Below are 27,570 nucleotides of genomic sequence, written 5' to 3' on the forward strand. Positions count from 1 at the left end.
GCCACAGTGGAATGAACCCGCAACTTATCCAGCATGTGTTTTATGCAGCGGATGGCCTTCCAGCTGCAACCCATCACTGGAAAAAAAAAAATTATTTTAAATTAATTTAAATTTGCTGTCAAAAAAACAACAACATTTGGTTATTTAATTTGATTGTGTTTTTTGTCATTTTAATTTACGTTATTGTGTTAAATTTAAGAAGTCGTTAAAAAAGTATTATTTGTATAATTTAATGAAACAATTAATCAAGTTTTTGGTTTAAGGCCAAGTGCGTTCACAATTTTAAGTTTGGTTTTGGAGTTTTGGCTCCAGATTTTTCATGTTGGTGCCTACCTAGTTCCTTTCAATGCAAGTGAGCTTTTGCTTTCCATAAGAGGGCAGAGCCTTTACATGCTATTCTGAAACAACAAATTAAGCAAATGTTACACAGCCAAAATATTAGGAATAACCAATAGTGAATTAAAGCCTTTTCGAACTGGAGTTGACAAGGATAAAGTAGAAGAGGTTATAACTAGACTATACTACAGCATTTCTGAGTGGTTGGCCGATGAGTTTGTGCAGTTATTATAAAGTGAAGTTTATTAAACTCATTAACTAGCATGCTACTGCTCTCTTTTGATGTCCTGTCCTTTGCAAATAAACTCCCCACTTTGCAAATTAACTCACTACTATTTTAAAATATTTATTTACAGAATTAATCAGTGCATATTAAGTGTGTGTGCGGATAAATCTAACAATATCACTGGTCTCAACGAATACAAAGACAGTGATAACAGCTATACAGCATGTTAGCAAGCACATTCAGAAAGGGAATTTGGAAACATTCTCAAAATATGTAGTAGCATACTTCTGATATTCTGGTTATGCAGTTGGTATTGCTCTGGTATTGGCCTATCCTTCAGAAACGGTGTTAACTGAGCCTCATATTTACTCGGCTCAAATGTTGAGTGCCTGTGAGATTGGAACATCCAAAACAGAATTTTTGTGATGTTTTTCTGGCACAGACATAAATCTCTAGGTTTTATAGTGAGCAAGCAGAAATGGTGACTGCTGCAGTGGCACTGTGGGTGGAATCATGCAGATTAAGGCGCAGTAATACAGTATATAGTAAGATCCCATTCATACTGTCACTGAGCTGTTCCTTTCTCATTTTATATGCTTGCAGGTGCACTTGGGACCCAATTATTGCATTTAAACACAGAAAAAAAATCAGAGTTTCATGATATTTCCCATTTAAGTGAACTGAGTGTACTGTGTATTCATTTTCATGTGCCCCTCATGTAAAATAGCGGGAGGAATGTTGTCAGTTTGATGTTGTGGAAGGCTGAAGGAATAATGTGTTCTCAAGCTGCATTTTCCTCTCACACTCTTGCCTCATAAAACCTCAGTGTGGTTTGTTTTTGTGTGTGTGTGTGCCTCTTTAAAATCTTTAGTGTGTGTGTCTTTTATTAAAGTGTGCCGCAGTGAAAGGGTATTCCCTAATTGGCTGTTGAGCTTGTAGATTGCTTTTATATCTGCCGAGGTCTGCAGAGTAAGCAACTATGAGTTCATTTACTTTTGGGATGAGCTTAAAATAGAAGCCAAGCATTACGGTTTAAACGTGCAGTTTTTATGCTTTTTATTTGTTAAATGACGTAGATAAACAATTTTCTAAATAATTTAATATATATTTATTTTTTATGGATTAAAGTAGTAGAAAGTATCAAAACTTTATAGAAAAAAAACACATATTTTTTCTCAAATGATGATTCATTGTTTGAAATTGGACTAAGAGAGCTAATGTTAATAAGCAGATTAATTTATAGTGCTTAGTGGTAATGTTTTTATACTGTATGTGATCATTTTAATTCATTTATCATAATAGTTTAATTCATTCATTCATTCATTTTCCTTCGGCTTAGTCCCTGTATTCATCAAGGATCACCACAATGAAGTTTAATATTAAAAATTTTAATATTAAATTGAATTAACTATGTGTGATATGGGCTTAAATACAGTGTGTATATATATATATATATATATATATATATATATATATATATATATATATATATATATATATATATATATATATATATATATATATATTTATTTATTTATTTATTTATTTATTTATTTAATTGACTATTATTTAGTTATTTTTATTATTTATTTATTAATAAACTGAAATGTGTGTTATCTTACATAATATATTATAAATATTGTAAATATTTTAGGTTAATTAAGACAGTTTATTTAAAAGTATTTTAAATATTTAAGTTAGATTCAAACAGTCAAATCTTTCTAGCAAAATTTTATACAGAATAATTTTATTTTCTCTATCCTCACAGATTCATTTTATTCTGTTTAAAATTGGGCAAATGTCGACGTGAAATTGAATTTAATTATTCTGCATATATGTTACAATTCATTTGCATATTTCATATTAAAGATAATTAAATGTGTGAATTTTATATCTTTTATATAATATTACAATTTTCATAATAATTTTTAGCAAGGTAAATTCATAATCACAATTAATAATTAAAATCTAACAGCCCTAATTGAAGACTGAATAAGTTTATATACAGTTGAAGTCAGAATTATTAGCCCCCCTGTTGATTTTTTTCCCCAATTTCTGTTTAACGGAGAGAAGATTTTTAAAAACATTTCTAAACATAATAGCTTTGATAACTCATTTTTAGAAACGTTTATTTTATCTTTGCCATGATGACAGTTAATAATATTTCACTTGATATTTTTCAAGACACTATACAGCTTAAAGTGACATTTAAAGGCTTAACTAGGTTAATTAGGTTAAGGTAATTAGGCAAGTTATTGTATAACACTGGTTTGTTCTGTAGACTGTCAAAAATATATATTGCTTAAAGGGGCTTATAATTTTTACCCTAAAATGGTTCTTAAAAAATTTAAAACTGCTTTTATTCTTGCCGCAATAAACACATAAGACTTTCTCCAGAAGAAAAAAATATTATCTGACATACTGTAAAAGTTTGCTTGCTCTATTAAACATCATTTGTGAAATATTAAAAAAAGGAAAAAAAATTCAAAGGGGGGCTAATAATTCTGACTTTACTGTATATATATATATATATATATATATATATATATATATATATATATATATATATATATATATATATATATATATATATATATATATATATATATATATATATATATATATATTCATTTATTAATTTATATATTTATTTATTTATTATTATTTATTTTTTTTGTCTAAATCATATGCAATTCTCTTTTTTCAGGGAACTCTCCATCGGACGAGTCGGAGGAGCGAGACAAAGAGCCACGCACGCTTACTTACCCAGCATACATTGCCAGCCTGCTGGACTCGGGTGCCAAGCGCATGGCGGCGGGGGTGCGCATGGACTGCAGCAGCCAGGGCCAGTGCCCTCTGTCCTGCCACCTCTGCCACATGAGCCCTGGGCCTGCACGTCCCGCAGAACCTGTGCTACTCAATATCACCAAAGCCACACCGATCTTCGAGCTTGTCAACAGCAACGAGACATACCAGGTATCTGTGACCCTCAGCTCTTGCCAGGTTACCCAATAAAGCAGAGATGAGCCTAGCTACTGTCTGCATTTGAGGCCTCCTGGCTGGACAGTGTGTTCGTGAAGCCAGCTACTGCTCTGTTTGGGTTTGACTGTAGTAATTTAGTGGTGTAGATATAATGCTTCACTGGTAAGTAAAAAAAGTAGCAAGATGTTCAAAAAAGAAAAAGAAAATTTCAGCATATTTAATAAATGTAACCATGTAACATGGTTACAGAAACATGTAGTATTTATGTACTGTATGCATACCAGAAGAGATACATGACTCAAAACTTGGAAAGTGTTCTAAAACTTTTTAAATTGACATTTATTTGTTTGTTTGTTTGTTTGTTTGTTTGTTTGTTTGTTTGTTTGTTTGTTTGTTTGTTTGTTTGTTTGTTTGTTTGTTTGTTCAGATTGTTAACTATTTAAAAGGCTGAGAGTAAACCTTTAGAAGTTCTGAATACTTTTTTATTATTGTTTTGGAAAGTTATATTTGTGTAAAAATGCATACCAGAACACATAACTTGGAAAGTTAAGTAAGACCTTCAAAATTGATTATTTATTTATTTATTTATTTATTTATTTATTTATTTATTTATTTATTTATTTATTTATTTGTTTGTTTTTTTGTTCAGATAGTAACTATTTAAATATAGTTGTTTAAATGTATACATTTAGGAGTCATGAAAGTCATGAATTTTTTTATTAATTGGGAAGTTATATTTGTGCAAAAAAAAAAAAAAAACATTTTGCAAATGAATGCAGTTCAATTGCAATTGCAACATTAAGCAGATCAATTTTCCATTCATCTAAAAGAGCAAGTCCATATTCTTTATTTAATTTGATATAAATTATTTTTGCATATTTAGAGAACTCTTGCATATTTATTAATTATTTATATATAGTTTATAGAATTAAAAATGCTATTTATTAATCAAATATTTTGTCCCTTTATGTAGTTTCCAAGGCATAGCAAGTTAATTCAGATTATTTTTAAAGCTGTATGGAAAAGTAAAGGATAATTGATATGCCGCTAATGTATCATCCAGGTAGATACTGCACTCTAGTGGTGCATAGTACCCTTGACAACCTTTTTAAGTGTATGAAAGTAGTCCTATTTAATTTTTTTCCCGGAATTATTTCAAATAATTGCAAATTTTTAACATTCTTCATCTTTGTCTTCTCATGCAGGCTCTGCAGGAGGCCATGATGAGTGTTTTATGGTGCTCTGCTAAAGGTGATGTTATTGATGACTGGTGCAGATGTGACTCCAGTGCTTTTGGCACAGATGGACTGCCAACCTGTGCTCCGCTGCCTCAACCTATGTGAGTTCAAGCAATATCCTCAGTTTAAATGTCCGAAGTGAGGCCTTAAAGTTCAGATCTCTGTCAATCAGTTGGTCATAAATGGTAGTAATAGTTGATTTCATGCTCTTTCCAGGCTCAAACTGTCCCATTCGTATGAGCCCAGCAGCTCATTGGTCATCATAGAATGGAATCACACAGAGCCACCAATTGGAGTCAGGATTGCTGATTACCTTATCAGTCAAGAGAAGGTGACAGAGAGGACTGATCACTCCAAAGTTGAGACAGGTAAGCTTAAATAATGTACACATTCCTATCCGTTTCCTCAATAGAAGCTAAAACACACACACACACACAAAATAGGAACAATACCTAATGCTCACTTATATTAGAGGCTGTATAATATTTAGCCAGTCATTATCACAAATTAAACCCCTTCAGGGTGAAACAGGATCCCGCAGCCTCATGCTGGAGTCCTGGTCACCCTGCCAGGGTATTATTTTGCAATAATGGCAACTGTCTGCAAATGAATGCATTGAGACTGAATAACAAAACATTAAATAATCTGACCATATAGTATGTTGATTTTAAAAGGCAATTAAAAGGCATTAATATTAAGATGGTGGTGGCTCAGTGGTTGCACTGCTGCCTTACAGCACAAAGGTCACTGGTCCAAGTCTCGACTCGGCCCATTGGCATTTCTGTGTGGAGTCTGCATGTTCTTTCCGTGTTGGTGTGGGTTTCCTCCGGGTGCTCCGATTTCCCCCACAAGTCCAAAGACATGCACTATAATTGAATTGGGTAAACAAAATTGGCTGTAGTATATGAGTTCATGTGTGAATGCGGGAGTGTATGAGTGTTTTCCAGGACTGGGTTGTGGCTGGAAGGGCATCTGTTGCGTAAAACATATGCCGGAATAGTTGGTGGTTCATTCCGCTGTGGTGAATAAGGGACTAAGGAGGAAGTCGAAGAAAAATGAATGAATGAAAAATTTTTAGTTGAAACACTTTACATAAGCCACTTTCACACATCCAGACTTAACTGGTAAATTAGTGGATTGTTTTATAGTGTACAATAATAACTGCAGTAGGTAGTATATCTAATTAGTATGTGTCTCGAATGGAGTTAAAACATTCTGTCTGATTGTGTTTTTTAAAAACATTATTCAAATCTTATCAGATTTGACAGATGGATGATGGAATCAAAGAAGCATAAGGGTAATCTCTAACGTCGATGGAAAAAGATGCAATGCAATTGCTGATGTGAACAGAATATTTGTGCATTTACCAGAAAAAGTTGTACCTGGAAAAACTTTTTTGAAATTTACTGGTATTCCAAGAAAAGAGCATGAAGGCCTTAAAATAAAACACTACCTGAATAACAACCACATTTTAGAATTCAGCCTGTTTGGAAATACATAAATCTGCCAGAGTTACTACAAAACCCGCAGTACATTGATCTAGGTACTTTTTGCTGCACAAGAACAGGGTGTTGTGTGTCCTATGCATCACTTATGCTGAACAATATCATAATCCTCTTGTGTTGTTCAAAAAAAGAAACTGAATACCACATTTGCTAAAGTGGTTATGTTGTTTTACCTTGTTTTTACACAGTTGAGCTCTTTTGTCAGACAAAAATATTTTACTTACAGTACTCTGATATGCTTGACTAGTACATAATCGTATCAAGTGAGCTACCAAGCAAACGATACCAGAAAAGGTGTCCATATGGAGACAAATAAGTGTTTTTGTTGACAAATCTTTCATATTGTTTTATAACATTTTGTATAAAGAACCACACAACAATAAATCTTCCCAGTGGGCGCCTGGATGTCAAACTACATCAAATAAAAAGCACATAATATTATGGTTTGGAAGTGGCATTGTAAGCATCAATGATCTTTTTTGTGAAAACACATTTGTTACATTTTCTTATTTATCAGAAACATTTAAACATCCTAAAATGATTTTTTTTACATATCTTCAGACACATTCATTTACAAGAATTTTCCTATTTTCCCCATGCACCTCCCAAACAAAAAAAGATCAGATTTTAGATATAAAACTTTGTAAAGTTAGTCTCTAAAATGCATAAAACAATGTTTTCGTTTATGAGACAGGTTCCTCATCCTTTTTTAAAATAAAGCAGAGCTCGGAATCAGATTTCAATCATGTTTTCACAGACGAGGAATGGTCCAAGGCCCTGTCTTGTGTACATCTTCTATTTGTGCTCGTCATTCCCTTATACAATTCAAGCTATTGCATAGAGTACATTGGACTAAGGCAAAAATATCTAAAATTAACCTTGGTTTCGATCCAATTTGTGAGCAGTGTCAACAAGCTCCAGCCACTCTTGTTCATACTTTCTGTATTGTTTTCTAAATGTTTTCTTTTGCCCAGTAGCATTACTTGGGCTTAAACCTACAAATGTTTCCTTGTGTCATCTACACAATCAAATGCACTCACCTTCTGTTTAATAATTGCTAAAAGGCTTATGACACTAAATTGGAAAAATCCTTCTCCACCCAGTTATGTACATTGGATGCATGATTTGATGCGGTCTATGCAAATAGAAAAGATAGGATACACAGTTTGTGGTAATACTAAAAAATTGACACTATTTGGCAACCCTTCCTCTTACATAAAAAAAGTAAAAAAATGTATTTAAAAAAATAATATATACAACTGAAGTCAGAATTATTAGCCCCCTTATGATTTTTTGGGGGGGAAATATTTCCCAAATGATGTTTAACAGAGCAAGGACATTTTCACAGTGTGTCTGATACTATGTTTTCTTCTGGAGAAAGTCTTATTTGTTTTATTGCAGCTAAAGTAAAATCAATTTTTAATTTTTTAAAACCTATTTTAAGGTCAAAATTATTAGCCCCTTTAAGCTTATTTTTTTCAATAGTCTACAGAACAAACCATCGTTATACAATAACTTGCCTAATTACCTTAACCTGCCTAGCTAACCTAATTAACCTAGTTAAGCCTTTAAATGTCACTTTAAGCTGTATAGAATTGTCTTGAAAAATATCTAGTATAATATTATGTGCTGTCATCGTGGCAAAGATAAAAGAAGTCAGTTATTAAAGATGAGTTATCAAAAGCCCCTGAATAATAAAGGGACTAAGCCAAAAATGAATTAATGAAATTTTCAATTACAAATTAAATTTACACCAAATTCTGTATCCCAAACTACCTTAATGTCAAAACAGCATCAAACTGACATCTAATATTGACATCAAAAACATTTCAAAATTTGATTACTGGACAGTGTTATTTACAGAAATGTTAGATGTCAATTTGATGTCTTTTTTATGCTGTTTAGACCATCAATGTGCACATGGGTTTTTTGTAGATTACCTGCTTGCAATTAGTTTGAAAAAGAACAAAAGTTCTCACTAAAAGTTCACTTCATTTCACTTAGAAATTAAAGCTTAACATAAGAATACGTATGTTTATGCACCATTACATAAATGCAGGCGTTGTTTCCATTGAGCCGGGGATGACAATTTATGTAGAACACTCTACAGTCAGTGGTTGTAAATCTGAGTAATGGCTGTTAAAATGAAGATTAAAGACCATTCCAGAGATAAACTAAAACAAATGCATAAATTTAGAGAATTACCCAAGCGGTTAGATGATTCCAGTTGACACCTGTGGTCCTATTATCAGGAAATTGAAGCCACATCAGAAGGCAAAGAAACTCTCTAGACAAGGTGATCATTCAAAACAAAAACCAAGAGAGAAGCCAACAATCACTTTGATTTAGCTTCAGAGTTCAGTAGCAGAAATGAGATAAAGGTGGACTGTCAAATGGATCATGAGGGAGGGAAGCACTTAAGAAGCCATTACTGAAAAGGAACAAATGAAAACACATCTAGAGTTTGAAAAGCATAATAGCAGCTCATTTATGTGGTGGGACAAGATTATTGGTCAAAAGAAACCTTATTTGAGTGTAAATTCAGTCTGAATTCAATGTGTACTCCCCAAAAGACACGTTGACTTCAAAACAACATAAAAAAACACTTTAAAAATACATTAAAAATGCAAATCCATTTAAGTAAAGTTTATTTATAAACTAACTTTCGAGAGGATCACGTGCTTATGATTGTCCACAGCTGGTCCCGCATTAGCTTACAATTGATTCACCAATCAGATGATTCCTAACTCACTATAAATAATCAAAGTTTCTTATCTCAGTATCTTCCTCTTGTAGAATAACCCCCACCCACCCCTACTCCCCCTACTATCTAGTTGGGCGACATGGTGGCCCAGTGATTAACACTGTTGCCTCACAGCAAGAATGTCTCTGGTTAAAGTCCTTACTAAACCAGTCTACATTTCTGTGAGGAGTTTGCTTGTTCTCCCAGTGCTCGCATTATTTTTTTCCCGGGTTCACCGGTTTCCTCCCACAGTCCAAAAAACACGCAACCTAAGTAAATTGGACATATCAAATTGGCAACGTGGTCAAGCTTATAGTAAGCCATATATGTCTCCTTAGCCATCCTTATATCTGTCATGAGCCAGAAATAAGTCAGGGGAGTTTATCAAGATCTACTTGAGCTCAAACTCCCCTCTCGCTTCTCTAATGGGAGGGAGCCCAGGGCTCGAGGATCTTATAAGCTCAGGGCTCTCTCCTGGGACAGCAAGCTTTATTATCAATCATCAGCTAAGTGTGAACTATTGAATGTCAATTGACTATCTTAATGTCAAAACATCATCTAACATCTAACGTCAGAAATACTTCAAAAATCGATTAAAGGACTGTCATGTAGTTTACTTGCATTGTGCGGATACCAAATCCAGTGTAAATTTAGAATTTGGATTTCAAGTTGTCAGATTTTTTTTTCTTATTTTATAATACATTTTGTGTCATTATTTTGGTCAAAAAACAAAAATGTTTTTTTACATCAAATCTATTGACATTTTGGATGTGTTTTTGTAGTTTGCTATCAAAGTGTCCGCTGGGATGTCCTAATTTCCTACTACAGTATATAAATTTGGGATAAAGTATCCCGTTTGCTCTTGAAATAATTAATACTCTGAAATAGCCTGCATCATGATCTGAAAAACCCTCTGTGTTTTGTTTTCTCTTTTTAAATTCCTGACAGTGATGTATTTGTGTAATTTTGAAAGAATGAAACAGTTCGAGGTGAATATTAAGACAATATGTGCCTCACATCTCTATCCTGGGCATAATGGACATCACATGGGATTTCTGCATGAACATCAAAAACTCTCACCCCAATCAGGGTGAATGTATGTTCAAGCCTCATTTATCAGACGATGTGATGCTGGACGAACACCATGTTACTGTTCTGCCAGGGTTTGCTAAGTAGAACGAATATGTCTCAACCCGAAAGGCCTCTTTTGCTTTCTGTGTGACATGCCAAATACGTAGAAGCCCACCTCGGGCATACACCTCAACTTTCTTCCCACTTTATTTTACTCTAAAGTTGTTCTTTTGACCTCTTGAGTCCCCATGGTCTTCATACTTTGATACTTACTATGCTCTAAACCAGTGCCAGAGATTTTACTTGACTTCAGGCAAGAGTTGAAATTGATTTTTCATACAGATGATAAATGGTTTATAAAGCAGGTCTTTAGACTGGACTCACTGTGTTCCATAAGGACATACATGTGGCTCCCGGAAAATGCTCTGTTTTGTATGCATCACACATGTCCAACTATTGATTGATCTGCTCTCAGCTTAAACTGTGAAGGGGTGGTTAAATACAATCAGAAAGACCACCTTGGAGCAGGGAAAGGGCAGAGGCGCAGCGAGAGTTGATTCTGGTAATGATTTGCATTTAATCCTTTCGGGATGAAGCAGAATGATCATATGTTAAAAGAAAAAATTGGATATAGACCAGAACTTACTATACCAGTTTCCTTCCCTGAAAGGTATGCCAAATCATGTTGATTGACTACTTGTGCTTCAGAATATAAAGCGTAATTGTAGTGGTAAAATATAAGATATAAAGTGGTACACAATATAAATATATCTCAATCACCAATAATAATAGCACTTGTGTAGCTGCAGTACTGTATACAGCTTTTAACAACAGTTCATTCTGGTTTCTTGAATTTTATTGGCTAAGAGGTCTTTCTAACCATGCAATATTCAGTAGCAATATATATATATATATATATATATATATATATATATATATATATATATATATATATATATATATATATATATATATATATATGTATATATATATATATATATATATATATATATATATATATATATATATATAATCTCATCACAGCTTGACAATTATTGCAGCTGTTGGACAACACAATGTACTTTTGAGGCTTTTATTGGCAAGAATGTAGTTGTTTAGATTGCAACTATGCAGTTTATTTATAAGGACAGTGCCTATTTTAAATATTAATAATTTTGGAGATACAAAACATCAGCATGCATCAGCATATCAAACTGAGCAGAGCAAAGACCATTGGCGTTGTCCATCCATAAGATGGCGACAGAGACCACATAATAAACCCTTAGAGGAGAAAAACTCCGCGTAATTTCTAAGTGAGTGGCATTCTAAGTTGATCTTTCTCTTTTGTATGTTGTAGTGCTGTATTAATACCATAGCAACAGTTTCTGTTGTTGTGACTGTCAGCTGCAGATGTGAATGAATGGCGTAAGAAAGTAATTCCTCGCACAAAAGGGTTTTTAGACTGTCCGTGTTTGATTTTATATTTTTATATACACACTATTATGTCGTCAAACTTGTATAAATGCAATATCACACTCGTAGCAGTGCAATACGGCTTTATATCGTCACTGGTAGGACACTAAGGCATTCGTGCCAATGCACACCTCCCACCAGTGCCAATATACAGCCATATCGCACTGCTACTTGTGTGATATATAATATTATATTTTATTGTTATTATTAATATAAGGCATGCCTGCTATACGGTATGTATAGTACAAAAGCAATAGTACAATAGCATGTAGTACAAAAGCATGTAGACTACAAATGACAATCAAACTAACTGATTGAATGATTGTTTTGTAAATGAGTTCATAAAAGAAGAAAATTCAATACTGAATCAAGTATTGATGCTTGAAATCAGCTAAGCATAATTTAGTTTAATTTGAGTAATGTTCAAATTATATTTTGAACATTCATTTTAAATTGTAATAACATTCCAAATATTACTGTTTTTACTGAGTTTTTGATCGAACTAATGAAGCGTTGGTGGGGAGAAGAGACTGTCATTCAAACATTTATGTGTGATTGCTTTATTATTATTATTATTATTATTATTATTATTATTATTATTATTATTATTATTATTATTATTATTATTATTATTTGCAGTAGTAGTAGTAATAGTAGAAGAAGAGATAATAGAAAAAGACAATGAAATAAATCAAATGCTCAGCTGCTTGTTCTTTTGACTTTGTAATCTTTTGGATCATGCTTCTGTTTGGTCCTAAAGTTGTTTTATGTGGCAGGCTACCCTTGAACTGAAGCCAATCAAAATTAAACTTTAGAAAAATGCCAACCGTTTCCCCTGTTATAATAGCTTTTACGCCCATGTTTGCACTAAATGATGCCAGGCTTACACCTGTATCATTAACTCTATAAAAGAAACTGATGCAGAACACATGTCCTTTCACTTTAGCAGTGTTTTTACCAAATATAGTGTGGAGTCCCATATTGCGTTTGCACCAAGACAACCTTTGGCTTCCCTGTTAAATCTTCCTCTATCCTCATCCATTCCCCTCATTCACTTTAAAGGCATGCCCATTGCCTGTCCTCCTCCACCTTTGCTGTAGCTCTGTCCAAGTTGGACAAGAGACACATCGTGACTGTTAAAGTAGAAAGAACATCATGTTATATGAAGTCCAAATGTGGAATTGTGAAAATGAGATTGATGGGGAGATGATAGTAGAGATCTTGCTGTAAGCCAGAAACGTATGGGTGTTTCAGCATTTTCCTCTTTAACCGTAAGTAACGCCTTGTACTTTAGGCACCCCTGATTAAAAAGTGGCCAGAAACAGCATTTAGTCTTTTCTGGAAGGGTATGTTCTACAGGTTGTCAGAAAATTGATTATAAATCTCATTTTTTAGTTCTCAGTGAAAACATGTGGGGGGTTTTCTCAGTTCGTATGAAGCTTTCTTTCGTTTGCTGTGAAAAAACAGTGGCTGTAAGTTGCAAGTCATTGCAAATTTATGTTTTTTTTTTTTAGGATTTGTGTGACAGGTCTGCGCTAATATCTGTGGAAAAACTCAGACACTGATTTTAACAAATGACCATTTCATTTGCATGATTAAAAACATAGGAAGAAAAACATGCTGAATTAAACAAGACATTTTAAATGACTAAATTAAGTAGTATTTGCTAGTTGATTCAAGTTTAGTAATCTTTATTTTATTTGCAACTTGTGTATTTTAATTTTTTCTAAAAGAATTATAGATTATCCAGAAATGAAAAATATTTGATTTAGTGTAATGTTATAGAAAATCTGCATGACATTTTAAAGTATTTTCTGTAAGTAAAATTTCTGCCATGAAACTCTATGCGCATGCAGGCTAATTGGTCACCTAATCTGCTCTTGCGTCATTAACTACATGGCACAGGAGATTGATTGCTTTCACCTTGACAGCCAATGAGCTTGCTCCTCATCACTTTAAATGCTACGCATTATCTTACGCTGTTAAGCTGTGGCGCGTTTTCGGAGACCCTCCACCACCCCAGCTCCACCTGTGTTTAGATCTGCAACGGGGGTTACATATATATTATGTTTGCAGCAGCAGCGTGTTATATTCTCATATGGCATGTCTGTGTATATACTGGCAATAGCAGGTCTCGGTACTCGCTCTGCCATAATAATAAAAACAAGAGCAGCAGCGTAGCAGGTCTATACCGCCAAGACCAAATATTCAATTCAATTCACCTTTATTTGTATAGGGCTTTTACAATGTAGATTATGTCAAAGCAGCTTCACATAAAAGATCATAGTAAATTGAAACAGTGTAGTTCAGTTTTCAGAGTTTAAGTTCAGTTTAGCTCAGTTCAGTGTGGTTTAATAATCACTACAAGTTAATCAGTTCATCAGTTAATCGGTCAGTCAGTCAGTCAGTCAGCCGACAGTGTCCTCTGGTGGATTTACGCAAGATAGCACTTGCGAGAGAAATTTGAGATCTGAAAAAGCGTACAAAGCGGCCTCTGGTGAATTTGTGAAAACAAAAACAGCAATGAAACATAGCTCCTGGGATGTATTTGGCACTCTCCAGAAATATATATAGCAGTTTTTATTTTCAGAATGAGCCTGGGTTGCACTTTTTAACAAAACTGTTGGATTGTTCATATTTTTCCCAACATTTGGTCAAACATCCATCAAATCAAACATTTTCCATTGTATGTAAAGTGGTGCAGGACAGTGTTGCTACAGACAACATTGGTCTACAAGGACTAAAGGTTGGTCCACAGTGTCTAAATCTGGCTGCAGGTCATTTTTACATTTTTATAAATATATGCCATGTGATGCATTAGAGTATGGCCAATTTCCCTAAAATCCATAAACATTACATTAAATAAAAAGTTTTAACAAGATTGTGCATGTGACCAAATCTAATTTAAAATATGTGACATATAAATGACATGATTACCCATAAACCCTATTCACTTTATTTAGCCATCATTAAAAGCTATATTTGGCACAGTCAGAATGTTCTCATTCCAAAGGAAATGAAAAACATGTTACCCATACCTACTGGTTCAGTGCTTGACTAATTTTATGAGAGAACAGTTGTCCATTTCTCATGTGCCTTCGGAACACAAATACCCATGGCTACTTTTATGATACCCTTTGAAGTTTGCAATTCTCAGATTAGTTTTTAGTAGAGAGTGAAAATGCCTCCAGTTCATTTTTCTCTAAATCATTGTAACTCCGAGTTCAACTGGAATAAGACAAATACCATCTTCGGACACAAATTACATCAACCGCATTGACCATATGCTTGCTTTCACCGCATATTTAATGAAATGATTGTCTCTTCCTGAAAATGGTGTCCAGTGCTTTATTTGGTGTATGGTTGCCTGGAAACAAGATGTGGTATATCTTAGCTAATATATTACTTTTATCTGAAGATGATCAAATAATTACAGAATTATCATTTTCCAAATTGCAATGGATTGTGTCATGTAAGGACTTGAAACACCAGCTGCAATGTAACAGCAAAACTCCTCTTCAACTAAAGCACACATACTGAGTCTCTGCCGGCTTTGCATGCTAATAGAGCACTTAATAGGAATCAGACACACAAAGTGACATCATAGCATTTGCTTTCCCTTTCTTATTGTGTGGGAACTGAGTAAATGGGAAGTCTGCCTTCAGTCATCTCACACCGACCAGACACGCTGTGAAAACAAACAGCTTTCCTCGCCAGACTGATGTCAGGGCTTTGATCACATAATAACAGTGTGGTTTACTCAGGGGTCAGAAGGACTTCAACATCCTACCCATAAACACATACTCTCTCCCATGGTTGGCATTTTAAAAATGCGTGCCACACTTCCTCTAGTAAAGAGGAGGGACCTTAGCTCCGAGTAGAAGGCAAAACAAGGGCTTCCGAAAAAAAAAAAAAGATTCAAAGAGGGTGTTTTTCCCAAATAGGTGGAAGACACAGTTTCACTCCTGAGGAATGTTTCCATAGCTCTGCTCCTGGAGGATGAGCTCATGGTGTCTGTGAGCCGGGTCTGGTTCTGGAGCCCAAGCAGGTGCACAGAGGAAACTGGCACAGCTCATACTGATTCACTCATACTCTCACCGATCTGGGTTTCTTTACATGTGCATATTTTAGGACAGGCTTTTGAACTCTGCAGTATTGATATATACAATGTACACTCAGTATATCATTCATTAAATCTTTTCATTTCACGCAAGGTTTTTTATTGTTGAAAAAAGATTATTTAAATTATTAATATATTCAAAACACTTACTAAAAAAGTGTTCTTCAAATAACTATTCACTTAAAGGTTCTTTTTGGAACAAAAAAAGATTGTTCTGTGGCCCATTTTTATTAAGAATGTATATATTATTAGCTACTGCTACTTACTTAGTAGAATAAAAATATATTCAGTGATAATAATAATACTAATAATAATTCTGTACATTTATATAGCGCATTTCAGGACACTCAAAGCACTTTACACATTGGGGGGAATCTTCTCATCCACCACCAGTGTGCAGCATCCACCTGGATGACACGACGGCAGCCATATTGCACCAGACCGCACACCACACACCAGCTGATTGGTAGAGAGGAGACAGAGTGATCAAGCCAATTATGACATGGGGATGGTTTGGAGGCCGTGACAGACAGAGGCCAGTGGGCAAATTTGGCCAGGATACCAGGGTTAAACCCCTACTCTTTTTCGAAAGACTCCCTGGGATGTTTACCAACCACAGAGAGTTGGGACTTGTTTAACGTCTCATCTGGTGAAGATCCCTCGGTATATCTTGGTTCACAATTTGTTTTGTGCAGTTTGCATGTTTTATTCTACAATGCATTGTGTTCTGCTTCCTGATTTGCGCATTGTGTTCGCGTCCTGACTGGCTGTAGACCATTGTCGATCAATCTCCTCCGTGCCATGTCTCCTGTACAGTACAGAATGCGTTCAGCTTGCCAAATTTACATAAACCTTCGATTGCTAGCAGTGTGACTCTGAAGTGCTGTACTGTATGTTTGCAAGTTTTCTCCTCAACAAACCGCATAATGTTAACGAAACATTCTGCATCGGCACCTGAGGTAGCACCCAAAAAGCAGAGGAAGATGCTAACCATTGCACAAAAAAACTTCTGGACATGCTAACGGAAGGTAGAAATTTCGTGGCTGTGGGGTGCCATTACGGATTAAATAGATAAATGAAGGTCAAATGTTTTTTTTTGATCTTTGGTTTTATTTTATAATCCTTAACTTATTTTTCTACGAACGTTTGAACTTTGAGAGTGTTTAAATAAGAGAGAAAAGTGTAAAAATGTTAATGTATGCCTGAGAAAAGTGTATAAAGTGTGTAGTGAGGGGTTTTACAGCCTTAAAATATCTATAATGGTTGTAAAAAAAAGCTGACTACTTTGCGGATTTCACCTATTTCGGGTTATTTTTTTAACGTAACGCCTGCAAATAACAAGGGGCCACTGTACTGTATAGCATGTTTCATAGCACTGTACCGCAAACGATCTTTGCAAACAATCTTTCCACACTCCTCCCCCTTTTCTATGATTATTCCTATCTTATACTCTTTATTTAGAGCTTGATATTGTAGTAAAAAGCTAACATACAGAAACTTAAATTTAGCTTACTTGTTGAGGATAAACATCTCAATGTTTAACGAATCAAATGAAACCCAAATGTTTATGATATGTCACATGTTGTAAAAGCACCAACAGTTCTTATTATCCTTTTATCTTGTCATCTTTGTCATCAAAAATTATTGGTATTTCTTTCCAACTTACCCTTGCACTTCTGTTATTAAATCTGAATTACGTTTCCCATAAACCTATCAAACACCCTCTGGCTCAGCTTGACTGCTACTGTACATGGCCCAAACTTTGAAAAGTGATTGAGGATGTTATGATCATGCCAAGTATGCTCATTTCAGGAGGCACATTCTCAGAAATGCTGTATTTACTGCAGTAAATAAATAATGAACATAGTTAAAAGAATATATTTTATAATAATATATAAGAACATTGCGCTTGCTGCAGCCATGGTTTGGCAGTAAAGATTCCTTATCATTACACCAATCAATAAAAAAGAATAAAAGTAGATAATGTGTCAACAGAATATATAAATAGAACAATTATGTTACGTTTTTGAGCGAGATGCTAATGGTCTAATCCAGTGGTCCCCAACCACCGGGCCGTAGACCAGTACCATGAATCATTAATTATTTTCGTTTTATCTATTATCTGAGGTTGAACGATATTTTATTTAGCTAAATCTTTTATTTTGAAAAATGACCGTATTCTCTCACTTATATCCCGGTCACTTGAGCACCAAAATTTAACCCACAAGTAGCAAAATGGGTACAGAGAACAGAAACAGACGTCTTTGGAAAGTTTCTTTGCTAAGGGGAAAAGGCAATGAAGGACCCGTGAACTGCTAAGGAATAGATCCGTAACCCATTTTAATTTCTGCAACCAAATCAGGTGAATCTAGCATGTCTGTACAAGAAGATCAACTACTGGAGATCACAAACTAGGGGCATTAACATATAGTCTCTTTTCTAGAGTTTGTGCAAGTTCGTTATTTCCAACGGAGTTGTGAGGCTTGCTCGGGCAAGTGGCGTGACGCGCTTGCGCCTTTTAGATGCACACAGTTGAATAAATGCCAGGAGCGCACCACAAGTCACATCACATAAAACTGACCGATAAACTTCAGCTTGTATGGAATATACACATTTTGATAGACTTATTATGCCAGACAAACACAGAACACCCAAACACTGCAGTGCTTTGTAATGTTCTCCATAAATTGAACTTTTGTCAGAGTGACAGCAATACTTTGTCAGCTTGTCATCCTCTAAGAAAACGGTTGATGTTCGCCAACCCCCCCAACCCCGGTAAACTTGTCAATCATTGACCAGTCCCCGGTGGTAAAAAGGTTGGGGACCACTGGTTTAATCCAATTTAATAATCTATGCTAAACTGAACTAAATGTGCTCCTGCCGGCTGAATAAATTAAAAAACAACTTGTAAAATGAGCCTATTTTATTTTAGCATTACATATAATTAATATACAGTATAATAGCATTTTCAAATCTCCAGTGTCATATGATCCTTCATTGATTCTACCTCTTGATCATCAAAAGGATCCCACCATAGTCATCATAAAAAGATGTAGTGTGCAGCCATTATAGGAGCTCAAGGGCCTTGGGGTTTCTGTCTAGGCAAGTGATGTTTTGACAAACAGTTGCTACAGATTCAGCAAAAGTGAATGTGGTTTGAGCTGTGCTATAGAGGCCCACTTTCATGTATTTCCTACCCCTCAAATGTGGTCCAGATGTCAAATGCCCATTTGGCCAAAATCCATCAGCATGTGCTACAGCCTCTGTTTTTCACTGAAATGAAACTATACATCACTGGCTGAATTACATCTACAACCTATTCCCATGCTTTCTGCTCTATTGATTTATTGTGGTATAATGATTCATATTACACATGTAAAATTGACATATAAATGTATCTTTACTGGAGTCTGAAAAGCAGTGTTTAAATCTGGTTAATGTGTATGTGTATGTGTATGATTTGTTTGTTTACATTTTTAGCAGACATTTGGTTTCCCTCCAATCTGAAACATTTGGTTGCATATTTGAATAAACAAAAATAAGAGACCACTAGAAAATTCTTCAATTTCTCTGGATTTACTTTATTTCAGTGTGTACTGTATGGGTTTGAATAAAATGTTAATATTAGGAATTTTTTGCCCTCGAGTCATTTGACTGAGTTTCTACGGATACCAAAACCCAATTCGAGACTTCTTTAATACAAAAAGAAAAGAAACAAATCCAAGATGTTCCTTGTTTTTTATTTAATTCGTCTTCGGTTGGGTTGCCTGGGCAAACTTACTATGTCGGGTGTTTGTTTTTGAGGTGCCTTATCAGGTTTGTTGTCTTAAATGTAGCATTTTCCTTTCCACCTATTGCAATCCAAAGATTACAAATCTCACAGTTTGCTATGACAATGTTGTCATCATTAACTTTACAATACCTCCAGACTGCAGACAAACTCGCGCTTTCCGCTTCAACCTGCTTCTGTGTTCTACTTTGCTGGTATTTAACCAATAGCGTCTCTGCAACAAAGTGATGTCATACCGCACAAGTTGCTGTTTCCGTGTGAAGTCAGGAAAGAGGTCTACCTCTGTTCCACTGTATAACTATAGATGTGTTATATGTATATATATATATATATATATATATATATATATATATATATATATATATATATATATATATATATATATATATATATACTTATACTGTATATATATAGATTCAAGTCCTGATCGGGAGGTGATCGGATCTGGACATCCCTAGTTAATATTGCTTATATTTAATTGTTAATATTGGTTATCCCTAATGTTGTAATAGCATTTCTTCCAAATTTTAAATGAAAATATTGTCATTTTAATAAAACTGTTTTTTGTTTGTTTATTTGTTTGTTTTTGTTTGTTTGTCTTTCAGAAACTATAATTGTTTAGAAACACAAATGTTTTGATTTGTTGTGATCAAAATACAAGTATTGATTTTCTAATGCTTCTGAAGTAAAAACCTTGGTATTTTGTCATGTAAAAATGAATATAAAATGTCTTTAAAAACAGTGTTATTTATGCAAAACAACATTTAAATAAAACAAATATTTTTGGGGTTAAATGTATTTTTATTATTCTAATATTTTATTATTATTTTTATTATTCCTAAATTACTGATGAATATACTTCCCAGTTTAAAATAATAATGTTGTTATTTATATCTGGCATAAGATTGCAAAAAAAGTGCCCTCTTTTTGGAATTTTATATTAATTTTAGTAAAAGCAACACCCTCTAGAAGTGTTACGAAAACAATATTTGGTGGAATAACCTTTAATTTCAACCACAACATATAATTTGGTATTTTGATAATAAATAAATAAATAAATAAATAAATAAATAAATAAATAAATAAATAAATAAATAAATAAATAAATAAAGTGCTCAGCATAAATGAGTACACCACATTTTGAAAATAAATATATTTTTATCCATTTTACAGTGTATATAGGTAATATATATTGGTGCGTTTAAACAAAACTGATTTATTAAACAGAGATATTTATTAAAATAAATGTTTATTCACAGAACATCTTTAGAAATGGAAAGATAATACATTTAAATTCATGCAAAATATTGCAAAAAAATTTACAAACTACAAAATTTCAACAAAAGTGTACATATATTTTTTGCTTCTCTAGATTTTTGCTTTTTTTGAAAATTTTATTTAAGATTTTTTAACATATACATTTGAGCTATAATTTTTTAACCATTATTATCTTAAATTTTTTTTAAGAATAAATGAATGAGACAATTTTGTTAGATAAGCTCCAGATTTGGCTTCAGTACTGACTAAACTAATGTATATGCACAAATATAATGTAAAGCATATAGAAAAAAATTGTATAAATGAGAGATTTGTGGGGGATGTACTCCTATATATGCTGAGCACTGTAAATAAATAAATTAGATTTATTTTTTAAAATACAGATACAATTAATATTAATATTTGACTCAAACCCAACCCTACTAAATCCAGTAAATCTAGAGAAACTGAGCGCTTTTATCAATAGTATTCATGATTATCATATGTTCATCTGTTTATTGTGTGTACTCTATGTGGTTTTGGGCCGCCTTATGTTTTGAAATCTATTCTGTGTGAGAGCTTTCAATTATATTTTCTCATTCTGTTGTTTGGTGTGGTCGGCCTTTAGTCACGTTCAGAACATAAACTAGTCTCCCAGGCAATTTTCTTACCTTTACAGCACATGAAGTCTAAATGTTATCACCTGTTAGCTGCTGTCAAGTGCGGGATTACATCAAACTGCAGGAAAGAGCATGTCTCACAGTTTAATCGAAGCTGAAAGGCAGATATGCTCTTAGCAGCGCGATGACGTAGATTGCGAGTACAATGTCTATAGCAAAAGCTCTTTGCATGAAAAAGCAGATTAAAGAGCTTTGGTTTTCCAAGTAAACTCTGTGTAGCGCTAACACCCTCTTTTCCTCTGCTACAATTAACCTTTTATATGCTCTTTTCGTCAAAGAAAACAATATGTTCCACGTGGGAGATCGAGTCTGTTAATCATTTTTGGGGAGGAAGTGCCAAGAATTGATACATTACAAACCGTTATCCATCGCTCGCTTTGTGTTCCTCAAAGTAGACAACGAAGGCCAGATGTTTTTTGTGGATTATTTTGCGGGGTTGCCACGTGTGTTTGGTACCAGAGCGTTTCTGTTTAATTGAACTGGTAAAACCTCCAGGTCTTTGGATGCTGACCTACTCCTGCGATGGATTTGGGCTTGTTCAATTGAAATGTTTACCTGTTGAACAGGAACGAAAGATCTTCGAAATGTGTGGTCAAGCTCAGGCTGATCTCTGAGGGCATTTTCACACCTGGCTTGTGTGGAGTGTTTGCTTCAGAAACCGATCCATTTTCATCTTCGCTGTGGACTTTTGAACATATGTGAACATGCGAGACGTGGTCTACTTGGAAATAAACTTTATATGAAGCAGTAATTTTTTTTAAGAATAAATGAATGAGACAATATCATAATTTATAACAGTGAACGTGCTACATGAGAAGCAGAAGCGTCTGAATCAGTGAGTGAGAAAGGAGCTCCTCCTTTTCTTTAATAGTAACATAAAGCATCAGAGTAAATGGGACAGTAATTATTGAACAGTAATATCATTTGAGGCCTTTAGACAAAGAACCATATAAGCCTATAATTTCAAATTGTGAGTAATAAGATTTTTTCATTTGGATTGTGAACATTATATTATAAATTTTAATTTACTTGAAGATAGACAACAAAAGCTTCTTAATTCTGAGGAGATAACATTTTTCAGTGTCAGTATTAAAAATACTGATAATAATAATGATTTCTATTTTTCAAGTGTGGAAGAACAGTATAATTTCAATTCATCATCTCACTTTAAACCACTAAAGATCTGATTGCTTTATCTTAGTTTTAATACAGTAATAGAAACTTCAGGTTAATATTAAGCATTTATTTTAAGTTTATTATTATTATTATTATTATTATTATTATTATTATTATTATTATTATTATTATTATTATTATTATTATTATTATTATTATTATTATTATTATTATTATTATTATTTAAAAACAGAAAATACAAAATACAGTGTGAACAGTGTACAATACATATACCTTACAGTACAGTCAATTACAATCAATTATTAACAATAAAATAAATAAATACATCAATAAATATACCCTCATGGCAATATATTGTTGTTTATTAGAAAAGCTGGCACAGCGCACCTGTGTATATACTACTTGTTTTCGCGCTCCGCCATCTCACGATATAAATAAAAATATAAACAAATAAACTCAGCTTGCCGTAGTTTACACAGGAGTGGCGGGGAAAATGCATTGATACAACTTTATTATATGTGGTGTGTGGTTTATTTTGGTAGCGTAACTGTTTTGGTGCTGTTTAGCACTCCTCTGTGCATTCTGAGAGACGGAGATCACATCACATATATACGGTTCTTCCACTCGGTGGACTTTTCCCTGGTTTTTGTTCTCCTCTTTGATTTAAATATCATTTTCCAGCATCCCTCAAAGTCTTTCTTACTTTATTCTTCCATTTGTCCATGATGGCTCTCCTTTTTTTGCAGAGAATGTGCCTTTTGACGTCCGAAACAGACATGACAGCAAGCGACATCTCCATTGTTGTTAGTGGACATAAACTTTTTTTTTTATTGCGTGTAACGCTATTTTAATGTTTAAAATGCAGACTCTTGGTTGCACAAAAATATTCCCAAACTGTTTTTGTTCACGTATACAATTAATGTCACATGGTTATCTCATTTTGGACTTATACAGTTGTTTGTTGCGCACACTCATTTATTGTCACAGTTACTAATGTGCACTGTGATTTATTCTTTGCACTACACAATTTCATACAAATGCTACTCATTTTATAGTAAAATACTATCTCTATTCATTACAACAAGACAATGGCTATTTTAAAGTTATATAATCTATAAAATAATATTTTAAAGTTACATAATCTACAGCTAGGGTTAACAGTGTAAAAACAGTAAATAAACAAAAGGTTGCAAAACTCTCCAAGCAATCTCTAACAAAATCACAAGCTGTTCTAATACCAAAAACAAAAGAAAGAACAAAATATCAAATATTTCAACCCAGCTTACTGTGAATATGTACCCCTGTATACATTTCTGGAGAGCACGAATTATGTAGCAAGAGGTACGTATGGCTGCATTTTGTCTTTCAAACGAACACTACGGATTCTGTTTTTTTTGTGTTTTTTTTTGCTATGTAGACCTATAAACATTTCTGGAGATTGCAAATTATGTACCCAGAAGTATGTATTTTGTCTTTAAAACAAACGCTATGGGGCAGTATGATGCCATTCCTTTCCGCGCTTAACAGCTGACTTCTTACCTCCATGTGGAGGGTTTTTCCGCTGTTACCAGTTTACCCAGTGGCTCGCCACGTATGTCGGCGGACTTAAGATGCAGATGGGAGTTTACCGTGATGACGGGGTTTGAGTTTGGTAAAGAAGGGTTCCAGAAACCAGGTAAAAAAAACGAAAGGCAAAAAAATAAAATAAGTAAATGACAGGGTGAGAATGTGGTAAGATCTGAAAACGTGGGAAAAATCAGGCAATTTTTCTGGATTACTTTAATAAAACACTATTGGTTGGGTTTAGGGAACACATGCAGGGTGAGATCGGTCGGGCAGTCAGTCGACAGCGGCCTCTGGTGGATACACGTGAGAAGATCAAGCGAAAATGATGCACACGAGAGAAATTTGAGATCTCAAAAAGCATACACAGCGACCTCTGGTGGATTCGCGAAAACAAAAACTTCAAAAAAAATTTACCCCCTGGGATGTATTTTGCGCTCTCCAGACATGTATACAGGGGTACGTATTCAGAATGAGCCTGGGTTAAAATATTTAGATAAACAAAGAATTACAAAAGTCGTTCTTAAGCAGCTCAAAACACCTGCACGCACTTGCCTTTAAACAGGGCACATAAAACTGAAATTCTAAGATAGATGTCAGCATATATTTCACACAGAATCATATACAAAATCATAATATTCACTAACCAAAGAACAAATCAGTTAATCTGACACTGAATGAAAGAAACAATGTACACCAAACACGCATGGAATGTAACATTTTTGTTTTATTTTGTTTTTTTCTTTTATTTTCTTCTCATTTTTGTGTGGTCATATAAACGTCATTTAATTTAATTTACATTAATTTTTTTTTAAATGTCACCAAGCGTCAGAGAAATTTACTTCTTTCCTTTTCTCCATTTTTGTTTCTCCATTATTTTCTTGCTTGTCTTTCTTTCTTTCTTTCTTTCTCTCTCTCTCTCTCTCTCTCTCTGTCTCTCTCACTCTCTCTCTCTCTTTCTCTTTACTTTCTTTCTTTCTTTGTTCTTTTTTTCTTTCTTTCTCTTTCTTTCCTTCTTTCTTTCTAATTGCCTAATTTTTCTCACCTTTCCCTCCTGTTCTTGCTTCTACCCTCCTGCTTTTCCTATACTTCCCTAAATCTTTAACATCTCTTTTCTCAGTTTCTTCATTCCTTCCTTCATTTCTTTCGGCCTGCCTCTCTCTGTCTTTCTCTTCATGCTTTCTCTCTGTCCTCTGCTATGGCATGTTTTGAGCACATTTCAGCTTCCTACTTCACCGCAGGGGAGAAACGGTCATGTCTATGTGTGTAAGCAGCAACAAATTAGTTTAGGGGAGACATATGGCAGACATTGTGGAAAGCTTTAGGCTCAAAACACTAACAGCTCACATGAATCCACTTCACAGCTATTTCTTCTGTATGTTTTTTTAATGAAATCCTCAGTATTTCATAGGTGAAATAAATATTTTTGTACGCAATATTTACCATTGGCACATGTATTTTGGTCAGAGTTTATGTTCACTTTTGATCCACAGTTGATTTATCTTGTTGTAGTAATGTACAAATCTGATACATACATCAAGGAATTGATTTTTCTCAGGTTGAATGTAGAAGGGGATTGAGAAATGTTGTCTTTGGCTCGCATGTTGAGAGAACCTTGAACCAATGAAAATTTTATGCACTCTGTATCTTTTGGTCATACCAACATCTGTTTATAACAATAAATGCTTTTAAGTTTAATGTTTTTTCCAGATAAATCAAAATATAATAATATTTCACGTTTTTCAATCCATGAATGGGGTCATACTAGAACAGGGTATTCCCAAACATATAGTCACACACCATATTTTTTCAATTCAGTTAGTCTTTATTTCTATAGCACTTTTTACAATCTAGATTGAGATGAAGCAGATTAGGATGAAGAAAAAAGTCTAAAAAGACTAAAGACACAATATACTTTAAATTGTGGAACGTTCCAGCAGTTCAAACAGAGAGGAGATGAGTGTAGAATGCTGGTGTAGCAACTAGTTAATAGTTAATTTAGTTTAGTCTAAATGTCAATGTTGAACTTCAGTTCAGTTTATCTCCCATCAGTGTAATGCAAATCACACCATATGCATGTATTACTTTCTGCATGCAGAAAAGCAGGCATACACAAGCAAGCTAAATAGCTTTCTTTTTTTAAAACTATTTAGCTTACCAAGAACTGACATTAATATACCTTTATCTACTGATCTCACACGATCACATGTCTGGCATGTGGATCTGAAGAACTTTTGACAAGTTTACCTCTTTTCCAATCCATGAATATTTAGACCAACTTTTGAAAATAGAAAAGTTGTATGTGAACAAACAACAAGTTTTGGACCATTTGTGATCCATAAACAGTATTTTCTACACCAGAATCAGAATCAGAATCAGAAAGAGCTTTATTGCCAGGTATGTTCACACATACGAGGAATTTGTTTTCGTGACAAAGCTTCTACAGTGCAACAGGATAACAGAGACAGGACAAAAAACAGATAATAAATATATTTTAAAAAAAATAGAAGTAGTGAGTGCAAATATACAGATTGACAAGTGTATGTACAGTACGTGTTTATTACTATATACAACGTTATATGTGCAGCTGTTATGTGCAAATTGGCATGTAAAGTGTGTTGTTAAATAAGTGTATATGTGTATAAAAGTGTATGGCAAGTAGTGATGTTGGTTCCACAATTATTATCATCAAGTGTTCATGAGATGGATTGCCTGAGGGAAGAAACTGTTTCTGTGTCTGGCGGTTCTGTTCTGAGTGGGGGGAGAGCAGGGGGGTTTCTCCTGAAGTCCACTATCATCTCCACTGTTTTGAGCGTGTTGAGCTCCAGGTTGTTGTGACTGCACCAGACAGCCAACTCCTTAACCTCCTGTCTGTAAGCAGACTCATCACCGTCCTGAATGAGGCCGATAAGTGTGGTGTCGTCTGCAAACTTCAAGAACTTCACAGAGGAGTCTTTTGATGTGCAGTCATTCGTGTACAGGGAGAAGAGCAGTGGGGAGAGGACACACCCCTGGGGGGCACCAGTGCTGATTGTGCGGATATTGAATGAGAATTTTCCCAGCTTCACCAGCTGCTGCCTGTCCGTTAGGAAGCTGTTGATCCACTGACAGACAGAGGTGGGCACAGAAAGCTGAGTTAATTTAGGCAGGAGAAGTTTTGGGATGATAGTGTTAAACACCGAGCTGAAGTCAACAAACAAGATCCTCACATAGGTCCCTGGTCTGTCTAGGTGTTGCAGAACGTAATGTAGTCCCATATTTACTGCATCATCCACAGACCTGTTTGCTCTGTACGCAATACACTATGTATTTACTGAAAATAATGGGGCAATCCAACATTCTTACATTGGGTTGTAAAAAGTTAGAATATTTGTGCATTTACATGCACATAATAAATGGACAACTCTAAAAAAAAAAAAGATTATTTCATAAATCGTCTTTGTGTGTTT

General features: G+C 34.3%; 1 protein-coding gene across 4 annotated transcripts in view; it reads left to right on the plus strand.

The window, feature by feature from the left end:
* astn1 (astrotactin 1) overlaps positions 1-27,570 on the plus strand; it is a 433,021-nt gene that overhangs the window by 347,313 nt on the left and 58,138 nt on the right. For all 4 annotated transcript variants that reach the window (XM_056477943.1, XM_056477951.1, XM_056477959.1 and 1 more), the window contains 3 exons: positions 3,270-3,538; positions 4,750-4,883; positions 4,999-5,150. In XM_056477943.1, coding sequence (XP_056333918.1) covers positions 3,270-3,538; positions 4,750-4,883; positions 4,999-5,150 — 555 coding nt within the window. The remainder of the gene's footprint in view (positions 1-3,269; positions 3,539-4,749; positions 4,884-4,998; positions 5,151-27,570) is intronic.

Source organism: Danio aesculapii, chromosome 2, assembly GCF_903798145.1.
Source record: "Danio aesculapii chromosome 2, fDanAes4.1, whole genome shotgun sequence".
Lineage (NCBI taxonomy): Eukaryota > Metazoa > Chordata > Actinopteri > Cypriniformes > Danionidae > Danio > Danio aesculapii.